This window comes from Phoca vitulina, unplaced genomic scaffold, assembly GCF_004348235.1.
Source record: "Phoca vitulina isolate PV1807 unplaced genomic scaffold, GSC_HSeal_1.0 scaffold1, whole genome shotgun sequence".
In the NCBI taxonomy this organism is placed as follows: Eukaryota; Metazoa; Chordata; class Mammalia; order Carnivora; family Phocidae; genus Phoca; species Phoca vitulina.
This window is the reverse complement of record NW_022589704.1, coordinates 38,659,666-38,673,353: the sequence shown is the minus strand read 5'-3', so window position 1 is coordinate 38,673,353 and position 13,688 is coordinate 38,659,666. Positions and strand designations below refer to the sequence as shown.

The following is a 13,688-nucleotide window of genomic DNA, read 5'->3' as shown; positions in this document are numbered from 1 at the left end:
AGAAGAATGAAACTGGACCATTTCCTTACACCACACACAAAAATAGACTCCAAATGGTTGAAAGACCTAAATGTGAGACAGGAGTCCACCAAAATCCTAAAGGAGAACACAGGCAGCAACCCTTCGACTTCAGCCACAGCAACTTCTTCCTAGAAACATCGCCAAAGGCAAGGGAAGCAAGGGCAAAAATGAATTATTGGGACCTCATCAAGATAAAAAGCTTTTGCACAGCCAAGGAAACAGTCAACAAAACCAAAAGACAACCGACAGAATGGGAGAAGATATTTGCAAATGACATATCAGATAAAGGGCTAGTATCCAAAATCTATAAAGAACTTATCAAACTCAACACCCAAAGAACAAAGAATCCATTCAAGAAATGGGCAGAAGACATGAACAGACATTTTTCCAAAGAAGACATCCAAATGGCCAACAGACACATGAAAAAGTGCTCAACATCGCTCGGCATCAGGGAAATCCAAATCAAAACCTCAATGAGATATCACCTCACACCAGTCAGAATAGCTAAAATTAACAAGTCAGGAAACGACAGATGTTGGCAGGGATGTGGAGAAAGGGCAACCCTCCCACACTGTTGGTGGGAATGCAAGCTGGTGCAGCCACTCTGGAAAACAGTATGGAGGTTCTTCAAAAAGTTGAAAATAGAGCTACCCTATGACCCGGCAATTGCACTACTGGGTATTTACCCCAAAGATACAAATGTAGGGACCCGAAGGGGTACGTGCACCCCGATGTTTATAGCAGCAATGTCCACAATAGCCAAACTGCGGAAAGAGCCAAGATGTCCTTCGACAGATGAATGGATAAAGAAGATGTGGTATATATAATATTCCATTGTGTATGTGGAATATTATGCAGCCATCAAAAGGAATGAAATCTTGCCATTTGCAACGACGTGGATAGAACTGGAGAGTGTTATGCTGAGCGAAATAAGTCAATCAGAGAAAGACATGTATCATATGACCTCACTGATATGAGGAATTCTTAACCTCAGGAAATAAACTGAGGGTTGCTGGAGTGGTGGGGGGTGGGAGGGATAGGGCAGCTGGGTGATAGACATTGGGGAGGGTATGTGCTATGGTGAGCGCTGTGAATTGTGCAAGACTGTTGAATCACAGATCTGTACCTCTGAAACAAATAATACATTATATGTTTAAAAAAAAAAAGAAGAAGAAGAAGATAGCAGGAGGGGAAGGATGAAGGGGGGGAATTGGAGGGGGAGATGAACCATGAGAGACGCTGGACTCTGAAAAACAAACTGAGGGTTCTAGAAGGGAGGGGAGTGGGAGGATGGGTTAGCCTGGTGATGGGTATTAAAGAGGGCACGTATTGACTGGAGCACTTGGTGTTATACGCAAATAAAGAATCATGGAACACTACATCAAAAACTAATGATGTAATGTATGGTGATTAACATAACATAAAAAAAAAAGATGCTATGATTTTATTTTATAAAACATGGTGTGATAATCTTGGCATTATCAATACAAACAGGTTCATAGTTAACACATACTTTGAAATATTCAAGAACATTCACCTGCAAAATTTCATTTGAGATTTTTAAGCTGAAAGAAGCTTGTATTTCAAATTATTAGGAATCCTCTCTGCATGAAGCAATCCATATTTTATAGTTTATTCTGTGGTTTTAAAAGATGTTTCAAACAAATAATGTTTGCACTGAACCTCCACTTAAACTCAACTTCCAGCAATCACAAGAGTGTAACTCTATGGCATTAAACTCAACATAATTACTAGATAGTAAATTTTATTGCAGTAAACTCTAACTTTTCTAGCACTTTATCTACTAAAAAGGTTTATTAACTGCCGCTTCCACAGAGTAATGATAATTTAAAGTCAAAATACAAAGGATGCCAAGATCTTGACAAAGGATGCCAAGATCTAAGAAGTCACATCTTAGCGCTGGAAGAGGCATCTCCTCAAAGTTCATTAAACCAACTCTTTTCATTTTCAGACTTAGAAATAGGGGCTCAAAAATGTAAGGGACTCACCAACAGGCACAGAGCCATTAGTAACAAAACTATAACCCAAGTCCTCATTTCCTGATTCCATTACTGCTTCTGCTAGGCCATCTTCACAATTCTTTTATTCAGAATACTCAAGTATTCTGTGCATACCAGTAATTATAACTTATGATTCCCTTATTAAGCTAGTTATTTTTCCCCAAGATATGTATATCACAGATGCTATGCATCAGAAAAGAATGAAATGGAGCACAGAATTTAAAACCAGAAATTCAGTAACTTATTTGCAAGTATTCCCCGTGCATACCAGTAACTATAACTTATAATTCCTTTATTAAGCTAGTTATTTTTCTCAAGATACGTATATCATAGATGTTATCCATCAGAAAAGAATGATATGGAGCAGAGAATTTAAACCCAGAAATCCAGTAACCTTATCATAAAGCAATAAAGTATGGAATATACTGGTAAATTACCGTAGACGACTGTGGTAAAAATCTGACTGGTGTCTTGGATTTTTCTTTGCTGGCTGATTTGTCCTGTATGAAAAAATACAAAAATTAAAAAAAAAAAATAACTGTTCACTTTGTTAATGCTGCAATTGATTCACTCAACCAACTTTTACAGTGTCTAATATAAAGCACATATCATCCAAAATATTCTAAAACCTACTCGACAGATGGCATAATGTTTTGTACAGAAAGTCATAAGGAATCCACAAAAAATTATTAGAACTAAGGTATATATTCAGCAATGTTGCTTATGTAAGACCAATGAAAAAAAATCAGTCATATTTTTAGATACTAGCAATGAACAATCCAAAACTGAAATTAAGAAATCATTTACAATAGAATGAAAAAGGATAAAATAGGAATAAATTTAAGTGTAAGACTTGCATAATGAAAGCTATAAAACATTACTGAAAAAAATTACAGGCAACTTTAATAAATGGAAAGACATCCTATGCTCATGGATTGTAAGACAAATATTAAGATGCAATACTCCTTACCCCAAAAATTATCTACAGATTCAACACATTCCCTTTCAAAATCTCAGCTGTATTTTTTAGGTAGAAATTAACAAGTTGATCATAAAATTTACATGGAAATATAAGGATCCAGAACAGCCAAACAATCTTGAGAAAGAAGTTGGCAGACACATATTTCCACATTTCACAACTTACTACAAAGCTATAATAATGAAGACTGCATAAGGATAAACATGAAGTTTATTTCTAAACTCATATTTGTGGACAATTGGTTTTTGTTAAGAATAACAAGACAATTCAGTGGAAAACTGGTCCTATCTTCCTCTGGAAATTTATCTGAATCTAAATGGTGTCCAAAGTTTACTCAACCTTGCCTCCCTTCTCCATGGCTAAAACTTCATTCCCCGCCCCCAGAATTCTTTACTTCCTAAAGTTAATATACCCTCAAGTTACTACTATAAAGTACAAATTTTACTTGCAGTAACTCTCTTTGCAATAGAGAATAATTCTATTGTAGGAATTTCATCCAAGAAGTGCTGTTGAGAAGGATACTTTGATTTATAAAACAGATACTATGAGTTGTGCTTTGGTCACATAAATTCATTGCCTCTCAAGCTACCAATCTATGCTTTTTGTCCTCCTTGGTGGTTCTCGAGCAGGACTCAAACATTTCTCCAGGTTCAAAAGGGACATTGTAAGAAAAAGGGACTCTTCTTCCTGGTTCCAGTGCTTTACCTCATTGTTCTCACGCTGCGGCTGCCAGCAGGGAGCATCCTTGCCCCTGAGCACCTTTCCAGCCTGTGGTATGTGGCTGATCCAGGGGCAGACCACCTCCAGCAGGTTTCACTACCATCTCTATTGGTAGCTGTCCAGCCAGTTTCCCTTACATCAAAGGGAGAATTCCCTTCAAACTTTTCAGGATGCAAGTATGTGGTTTTCTCACTTCCCACGTGGGTGCCATCTTCACTGATTTTCACAGTTGAATAGTATTCTACCATATGAATGTAATGGAATTTATCCATTCCTTTCTCTTGTGAATGGGCATTTAGGTCATTTCCAATGTTTCTCTATTACAAAAGATGTTTCAATAAACATCTTTTGGAATACATTTTAGTATACATGCATACAATTCTTGCATCTCATGCATACACATATTTTGTTTATGTATTTAACATATATTATACATATGTGTATGTGCATATCTGGTTTTGTCCATTTAATTCCACTGATGTATGTTTATCTGTAAACAGATTATATCAAATTACTGTAGCTTCACAATAGGTCTTGAAACCTGTAAGGTAATTCTCTCCACCTTACTATTGTTAAAAATTATCAGATACAGAGCTCTGGTTCAAGATGGTGGCATAGGAAGACTCTGAACTCCTCTTCTCCATAGACACACCAAATTTACACCAGTTTATAGAGCAGTTCCTCCTGAAGAAGAACTGAGGGCTGACTGAACAGCTTCTGCACAACAAAAGATAAAGAGGCCACAGAGAACGGGCAAGCGAGATGGAGACACAGTAAGGAAGGGAACGTTCACCCCCAACACTGCAAACTGCAGTGTGGAATGGGGGTAGTACTGAGGGACTGAGCAGATTTGTCTGCACTAAGGCACAGAAAAAAAAACATGGTTTAAAAGAACAACTAGAACATAAAAGATCCAGCCTTGGAAGTCCACCAAATAGCAAGGGAGCTGCTGGAATGCTCTCCACGGTCAAGGGGCTGGCAAGGACCATGGTTTACATTCATCTTCCACATGGATAGCCCAGACAGGAGCAGGGTCTGGGCACTGTAGGCAGCCTGCTGCCTCAGTGAGTGCCAGGTCTCCAGCTCACACCAACCCCAGACACCCTGGGGCACAGAAAAAAACCCACAGCTTTTAAGAACACCTGGAATATAAAAGAGCCAGATCTAGAACTCCATCCAGCAGCAGGGGAGCTGCTGGAACTCTCTCTGGGTTAGAGGGGATGGGGAGCACCATTGTTTACATTCTCCCTTCACCTTGATAGTTATGACAGTACCAAGGTCCAGGTGCCATAGTCAGTCTACTACCTCAGTGAACCCCAAACCCCTAGCCCACACAAGACACAGCTCCAGCCAGCCAATGCCACCAGGCACAAACAGTCCACACAGGGAAAAACCATACACAAGACCATTCCTTTAAGTTTAGGAGAAGTAGCTATTCCACCTAATTCAAAGCAACAAACACAGCAGGTCAAGCAAAATGGGGAGACAGATGTATATACTCCCAAAGAATAAGGCTCCCCCCCCCAAAAAAATTAAACGAAACCGACATAAGCAATATGCCTGATGAAGAGTTTAAAGTAATGATCATAAAGATGCTCACCAGACTGGAGAGAAGAGTAGTGAGAACTTCAACAAAGACACAGAAGATATAAAAAAGAACAATAATTGAATTGAATACAATAACTGAAATGAAAAATATACTAGAGGGAGTCAACAGATTAGCAGATACAGAAGAATGGATCAATGATCTGGAAAACGGGGTAATAGAAAGCACCCAAACTGAACAGCAAAAAGAAAAAAACTTTAAAAAATGAGGCTAGGATAAAGGATCTCTTGGACAACATCAAACAAACAAGCATTTGTATTATAGGGGTCCAAGAAGGAGAAGACAGAGAAAGGGGCAGAAAACTTATTTGAAGAAACAATAGCTGAAAATTTTCCTAACCTAGGGAAGGAAATGGACATCAAAGATCAGGAAGCACAGAGAGTTCCAAACAAGATGAATGCAAGGAGGTCCACACCACTGCACATAATTTAAATGTCCAAGGTTAAAGATAAAGAGAATTTTAAAAGCAACAAGGTTATTAATCAGAATTGGAGAGATAAAGAGTTTCCCCCAGACAAAGAAAAGTTAAAGGAATTCATCACCACTAAACCAGCCTTACAAGAAATGTTAAAGGGACTTCTTTAAGTGGGGGGAAAAAAAGAGCCACCAATAGAAGAAACTTGGGGTGCCTGGTGGCTCAGTTGGTTAGGCATCTGCCTTCAGCTCAGGTCATGATCCCGAGGTCCTGGGATCAAGCCCCGAGTTGGGCTCCTTGCTCAGCTGGGAGCCTGCTTCTCCCTCTCCCTCTACCCTTCCCCCCAGCTTGGTGCTTTCTCTGTCTCTCAAGTAAATGAATAAAAATCTTTAAAAAAAAAATAGAAGAAACTTGTGAATAAAAAATGTAAAATATGACAACATATACATAGAACATGGAAAGGGGAGTAAAAAAGTTCTTTTAAAACGTGTTTGAACTTAAATGACCATCAACTTAATATATGACGGCATTATCCCATATATGAACTTCATGGTAACCACAAACCCAAAACCTTTAATAAATACACAAAATATAGAAAGAAACCCAAGCATAACACTACAGAAAGTCCTCAAAGAAAGAGGGAACAGAGAAGAACTACAAAAACATCCATAAAACAATTAACAAAATGGCAATACGTACATACCTATCAATAATTACTTTACATTTAAATGGTCTAAATGTTCTAATCAAAAGACATAGGGTGACAGATGGATAAAAAAAACAAGATTCATCTATGTGCTGCCTATAAGAAACTCACCTCACACCTAAAGACACATACAGACTGAAAGTAAAAGTATGGAAGAAGACATACCATGCAAATAGAAGAAAAAGAAAAAGCTGGGATAGCAATACTTATAATAGACAAAATAGATTTTATTTTATTTTATTTTTTTTAAAGATTTTATTTATTTATTTGAGAGAGAGAGAATGAGAGAGAGCGAGTACATGAGAAGGGGGAGGGTCAGAGGGAGAAGCAGACTCCCTGCCGAGCAGAGAGGCCGATGCGGGACTCGATTCAGGGACTCCAGGATCATGACCTGAGCCGAAGGCAGTCGCCCAACCAACTGAGCCACCCAGGCGCCCTAGACAAAATAGATTTTAAAGCAAAGACTGTAGCAAGAGATAAAGACATTACATAATGATAAAGGGGTCAATCCAACAAGAGAATATAACAATTACAAATATTTATGCACCCAACACTGGAGTAACTAAATATATGAAGTATTAACAGACATTGGAGGGAGAAATTGACAGTAATACAATAACAGGAGAGTTTAACACCCCCACTTACATCAATGGGCTGATCATCTAGATTGAAAAAAAAAAAAAAAATCAAGAAACAGCATCTTTGACACACTAGACCAGATGGACTGTATAGATATATACAGAACATTTCATCTAAAAACAGAATACACATTCTTTTCAAGTGCACATGGAACATTCTCCAGGATAGATCACATGTTAGGCCACAAAACAAGTCTCAATAAATTCAGGAAGATTGAAATCACATCAAGATTGGAAAAATATTACTAAAATGTCCATACTACCCAAAGCAATCTACAGATTCAATGTAATTCCTATCAAAATACCAGTAGCATTTTTCACAGAACTTTAATACTAAAAATTTGTGTAGAACCACAAAGGACCATAATAGCCAAAGCAATCTTGAGAAAGAACAAAGCTAAAGGTATCATAATCCCAGGTTTCATGATATACTGTAAAGCTGTTGTAATTAAAACACTATGATACGGACACAAAAAGAGACACACAGATCAATGGAACAGAACAATGGGCCCAGAAATAAACCATGCCTATATGTTAAATTAATCTATAATCTACAACAAAGGAGGCAAGAATACATAATGGGGAAAAGACCACCTCTTCAATAAACAGTGTTGGGTAAACTGAACAGCTACATGCAAAAGAACGAAACTGGGCCACTTTCTTACACCATAAACAAAAATAAATTCAAAATAGATTAAACATCTAAATGTGAGACCTGAAACCATAAAACTTTTAGAAGAAAACAAACAATAATCTCTTTGGCATTGGTTTTAGCAACAGTTCTCTAGGTATGTCTCCAGGCAAGGGAAACAAAAGCAAAAATCAACTCTTAGGACTACACAAATAAAAAGCTTTTGTACAGCAAAGAAAACCAACAAAACAAAAAGGGCAGCCTACTAAATGGGAGAAGATCTTTGCAAATGATTTATCCAATAAGGGGTTAATATCCAAAATATATAAAGAACTTCTACAACTCAACACACACACACACACACACACACACACACACACGCTTAAAAAAAGAGGACCTGAATAGACACTTTGCCAAAGATGACTTACAGATGACAAATACAAAGTGTTCAACATCTCTAATCATCCTTAATCAAGGAAATTCACCTCAAAACCACAATGAGATATCACCTCACACCTGTCAGAATGGCTAGAATCAAAAAGACAAAAAGTAAGTGTTGGTAAAGATGTGGAGAAAAAGGAACACTCGTGCATTGTTGATGGAATGTAAATTGGCATAGCCACTGTAGAAAACAGTATGGAGGTTCCTCAAAAAAATCAAATCTATTACGATCTAGCAATTCTGCTACTGTGTATTTACCCAAAGAAAATGAAAACACTGATTTAAAAAGATATATGTACCCCTATGTTTATTGCAGCATTATTTATAAGAGCCAAGATTTGGAAGCAACCCAAGTGTCCATCTGTTTATGAGTGGATAAAGATGTAGTATACATAGACAAACACACACACGATGGAATATAACTTGGTCATTAAAAAAGGAGACCTTGCCATTTGCAACATCATGGATGGACATAAAGAATATTATGCTAAGTGGAATAAGTTAGACAAGGACAAATACCACAGATTTCACTTATACATGAAATCTAAAAGAAAAGAAATGAATGAACAAAAAGCAGAAACAGACCCATAAATACAGAGAATTGATGGTTGCCAGAGGGGAGGAGGATGGAGTGAGGGGAAAATGGGTGAAGGGGAGTGGGACATACAGGCTTCCAGTTATGTGATAAAGTTATGAGAATAAAAAGTACATCATAGGGAATATAGTCAATAGTATAGTAGTAGCATTTTACGGTGACAGATGGTAGCTACGCTTGTGGTAAGCATAACATATAAACTTGTCGAATTTCTATGTTGTACACCCAAATCTAATATAACATTGTATGTCAACTACACCTCAATAAAAAAATTTATCAGACAATCTGGACCTTTTTTCTACCAGGTGAATTTTAGAATCCATGTTGTATAAAACTTTCAGGGATTTTGATAAAAATACATTGAATTTCTAGAATAACTTGGAGGAAACTGACAATTATGATATTGACTCTTTTTCATGAATATTTATTCATTCAGATTCTAAGAGTGTATCCTTCAAAAACATTTCATAACATTCTTCATAAGGGTCTTATATATCTTTGTTAGATTTATTCTTAGGTATAAAGATTTTGAATGAGAAAATGAATCATGGCATCTGAACAACAGACTTAAACATTTTATCCCAACTGCTTTGTCAATATGGAAAGGTCTCTGAAAGCAACATCTACTTATAATTGCTGTGATGGTTAGGCTTTGTTTGCGTTTTTTTCTTGCTCTGTGCCTGGAAGGCTAAATTCTCTTTACGGGTGGGCTTCAGCTGGGACTCCCAGCCTTCTGGCTTCTGGTGGGTTAATATCCAAGCAATGAGAGGCACCGGTAGGAGACTAGAGAGCAGGAGGGGAGGAGTTTTAGATAGTTCTTTCCTAGTACCCCCTGTTTCCCATAGTTCTGCTAGTATCTGTATTCTTCTAGAGCTCAGCTCTGGTCAGGAAGCTACCATTCCAAACCCCCCACCTCTCACCAGGTTTTGGTAATGTAGTGACCTGTCAGGTCTAGGAATGGTAATTGATGTGGGAAACAAAGGCAGAAGAAAAATTATTACATTTCCTTACTACCTACAGCCCCTTGACAAGTCCTTGAAAAAGGCAGAGTGACATTCCTCTAAGGACTTAACTGCCTCCACGCTGATACTCTTCTAAGGGCAAAAGGCAATCTTAACCCCACCCCCAGGATCCTGTAAATCTACTTTAACATATAAAAATTCCTTTGGAAACTTCATCTCTCCCCCCCCCCCCACAAGATACATGTTGGCAATCATTCCCAAGTATATGACCCACCGATATACATCTGAAGGGTCTCACGACTGCGTTTTTACAGTAATAAATGACCTTTCCTAACAATAGCTAGCCCCCTCAGGATCCTGGAAACCTTGTTTCCCCAATGCCTGGGAGGCTTATGCTATCCCTAACCCCCTCCAAACTTGAAAGTATATAATGGGCCACTCCTCATGACCCCAGTGCAGCTCTTACTACCCACGGGTCCTGTCCCCGTGCTTTAATAAAATCACCTTTTTGCACCAAAGACGTCTCAAGAATTCTTTCTTGGCCATCGGCTTCAAACCCTAAATTCTTTCCTTGGTCAGTAATGACTTCCTTTTGCTATTAATCCTTAAGTGCCTCCTCATCCTCGTTGGCTCTTTCCATTAACCTGACCCACACCACTGCAAACGGTCTAAGTTTTCTCCAATTAAATCCCTTTGAGCGTGTCATCTGTTTTCTGTTGGGATCTTGATTAATATAACTTTACATTATTAAAATTAAAATTGTTAAGGAGTCTTCTTGACGCACTCTGGCTTTGCATTTAGTTTTTATTTGGCTCATTTTCAACTATTTGTCTATTGGAAGGGACATCGTAAAACTGGTAATAATCTAAGCTTAACCATTCTGATCATAAGACCAGAATCTGTAAATGTGTCTGGTTAAATCAGCCATTTTATGAACTTGTCTGGTTAAAACAATAACCTCTCCAAATTTAACAGGGTTGATTTAACATAATGGTCATATATTTGCATTATGGTTGTTAAAGTCATCACCAAGGAGGTGTGGGCTTCAGACTGAACTGTTTTTTACTCTGACCTCCTTTTTAAACAAGGGCATCAAGAAGATACTTAGGAAAACTGAATAAGCATCATATAAATGCAAAATCACAATTGATTTAACAGTTAGAAAAAGCACTAAGGTAGAGATGGGCTGACAGCTTTTTCCTCCTCACCTGCCCACAGTATGTGGTGGATTTGTTGGGCACTTCATGGTCTTTGCCTATTTTTTATCTTTAAACGCCTGGAAGTTCTTCGATGAAGCTCAAATGCCTTACTTTCTTTAATTTTAAAAATGAAATGAGCAGTTGCAAGAGATTTATCTTTGTTTTAAATACCTAACTTAAGAACTCAGACTGCTATTCCTGAAAAATGCCATGTCACTCTCCAACTTCCACTAATGAGATGAATATGTTAAAGTCTCCTTCAGCAAATATGATTTACCACCTGCTCACTTTTTCAAACTAAATGAATACATAAGTAAATGTCACATAAGAATGGCATTTCCAAAAGTTTAATCCATTCCATTTGTTTTAGGTTAAAATATAAAAGCTTTCATCCTTTCAAAAGGAAAACGACACTTGAAATTAGCATAAATGAGAGTACCAAGTTTTAAAATTACCGATCAACCAAAGCAGTGAGAGAGGGACCTCTGCTGTTTAAAAATGGTGTTTAAACCATTGAAATAATCCTAGATGGGCTCATGCGACATTCTTTCAAGATCCCAATAATGCCTCTTCAATAATATAGGTCTCTTTAGCGAACAGTGGGGAAGGGATGAGGGGTGTCATTTCCAAACATCATTTTTTTTTTAAGATAAAGCAAAACTTAAAACCTAACTGCCAATAGGTTTTTTAGCAGATGCTTTTTAGTCGTAAATTGGTCACCTGGGGGCTTTGGACAATAATAGCAATTCAGAAATACCACTGCAAGTATGGTAAACAGGTGTTTTAAATTTCAAGAACCCAGGCTGCGACTCAGACCAGGCCAAAGACTGATAAGAGCATCAAGCAAATAAGTTGCTTAATGCATATTGATGGTGATAACAAATGTTTTTAGAAGGACTTTAATTATAGTATTACATAAAAAACAATCACTAGTACAGTCCACTAATTTAACTGCTCAGTTTTTTGGTTACGATATCATTTTTTGGTTGGTTTTTGTTTGTTCATTTGTTCTTTTACCACTAATTAATTATATGGTAAATGAATCAGTGTTTCTTAGTTCAATTTATTACACATTTCAATAAAATGTTAAAACTAGGGTTTCTTGATCATTTAGGCATTATTTGATTAAGGAATTAAGATTGACATTTTGTTAATCTATGACCCAAGGGATATAAGAATAAATTACCTTTTATCATTTCCTCAATAAACACTCCAAAAAAAAAATGAAGTATTGAAAAGGAAAGAATTACAGTTTAGTGTTAAAACAAAGAAGCTAAGCAAAATATGCAGGCTTAAAAGCAACTGTTCTCCATTCAGTACCAGGATGCTTAAGGGGCCTTTTCCATATTCATCAATAGAGTTAGAGTTGTTTTCTCACTAGCCAGAATCATGCCCATGCTTAATGCCTTCTCATTCTGTTCTGGCATTAAAAAGTTTGGCCACTGTTCTGCATTTCTTTTGTTTATAAATGCTCTTAGGTTCAATGAAGAAAGTTCTGAAAAGTAGGTATTACAACATGCATCTTTTATTACCTGTCATGGGGATATTTTCTTAAGAAATTCCATTTGCCACTTACCAAACCCTTTCGCATAGGGTGTGTTATCTTATTTGAACTTCACAACCTTAAGAAAGGAGATGTTCTGATTCCCCGCCCCCTTGCATAGAAGGGAGAGAAGGCTTACGAAGATAAAGTGATTTGCCCGAAGTCTCACAGCTAGGAATGGGCTTGAATCCCATCTCTAGAGAGCCTAAACCCACTGCAACCCCCCCACCGAGCTTCCGCCCACCCAAACACACCCACCATTAGCACACTGGGGACACTCGACTGTAGTTCTAACTGCTAGCGCGCCGCTCGCTCGGCTGAAATGGTTGGTTGTTATGACAACATCAAGGACGAACGGTTGAGAAGGAAACATTTTTTAAAGTTTTCACAGAAAGCGATCAGTATCCCAGATGTAACCGGGGTGAAGGAAGCTGTGCCCCCACAGGATCACAACTGGGGAGTCTGGAGGACCAGGCTTCAATCACTTCTGAAATTGGAAGGAAGTCTGGTGCGGGGCCAGCCTGGCCACCCTCTCACCTGCTCGCGGCTCATGGCTGGGAGGACGCGCTTGAGTCACCTGGCGGCTTCTTGATAACTCCTGTGCGGCGCCCCTCAGACAAGAGAAGTGGCGTCCGGGGAGCCCGCCTGCAGCCTCTGCTCCCGCAGCGCCCGGGCGGTCTAGCGTCCCCGTTGCTTAGCAGCAGGCCCGCGCAGGCTCCATTTCCGGTCATCTGCCGCTCTCGGGGCGGCACCCGGCGTACCGGCAGGAGGCGCTTTCCAGGGCGCTCGGTGGCGCCTCTGAGCCAGTGCGGTGGGGCCCGCAGGGCGCACAGGGAACTGCTGAAGGCAGAGGGTGCTTCTTCTGCCCTGAGGAGTGAATACCCTTTGATTACTGATCGTAATTTCTGTACTCTCCTAACTGGGTGTTCCAGACCCCCGCCATAACCCCTTATTCAACTTTCTGTACCTAAAAGGTCTCAGAAAACTAGTGGAATAAAGCGCTTTTCTGTAGAAAGCAAAATCATCTGCTAACAACTAGAGGGAAGCTTCCAAATCTCGGCTATTGTAAATAATGCTGTAATAAACATAGGGGTGTATAGATCTTTTTGAATTGTTTTTGTTTTCCTTGGTAAGTAGTGGGAATACTGGATCTTACGGTATTTCTATTTTTTTTTAAATATATACTCTTTATTTTTATTTTTTTTTTAAGA

The 13,688-nt window shown here is 38.5% G+C and overlaps 1 protein-coding gene across 1 annotated transcript in view; it reads right to left on the bottom strand.

Moving 5' to 3' along the window:
• DNAH7 (dynein axonemal heavy chain 7) overlaps positions 1-13,119 on the bottom strand; it is a 260,029-nt gene extending 246,910 nt beyond the window's left edge. Inside the window, exons 1-2 of the mRNA XM_032405789.1 lie at positions 13,015-13,119; positions 2,480-2,542 (exon numbers count right to left, since the gene is read on the bottom strand). Coding sequence (XP_032261680.1) covers positions 2,480-2,542; positions 13,015-13,029 — 78 coding nt within the window. The 5' untranslated portion in view covers positions 13,030-13,119. The remainder of the gene's footprint in view (positions 1-2,479; positions 2,543-13,014) is intronic.
• Between the last annotated feature and the right edge of the window lie 569 nt (positions 13,120-13,688).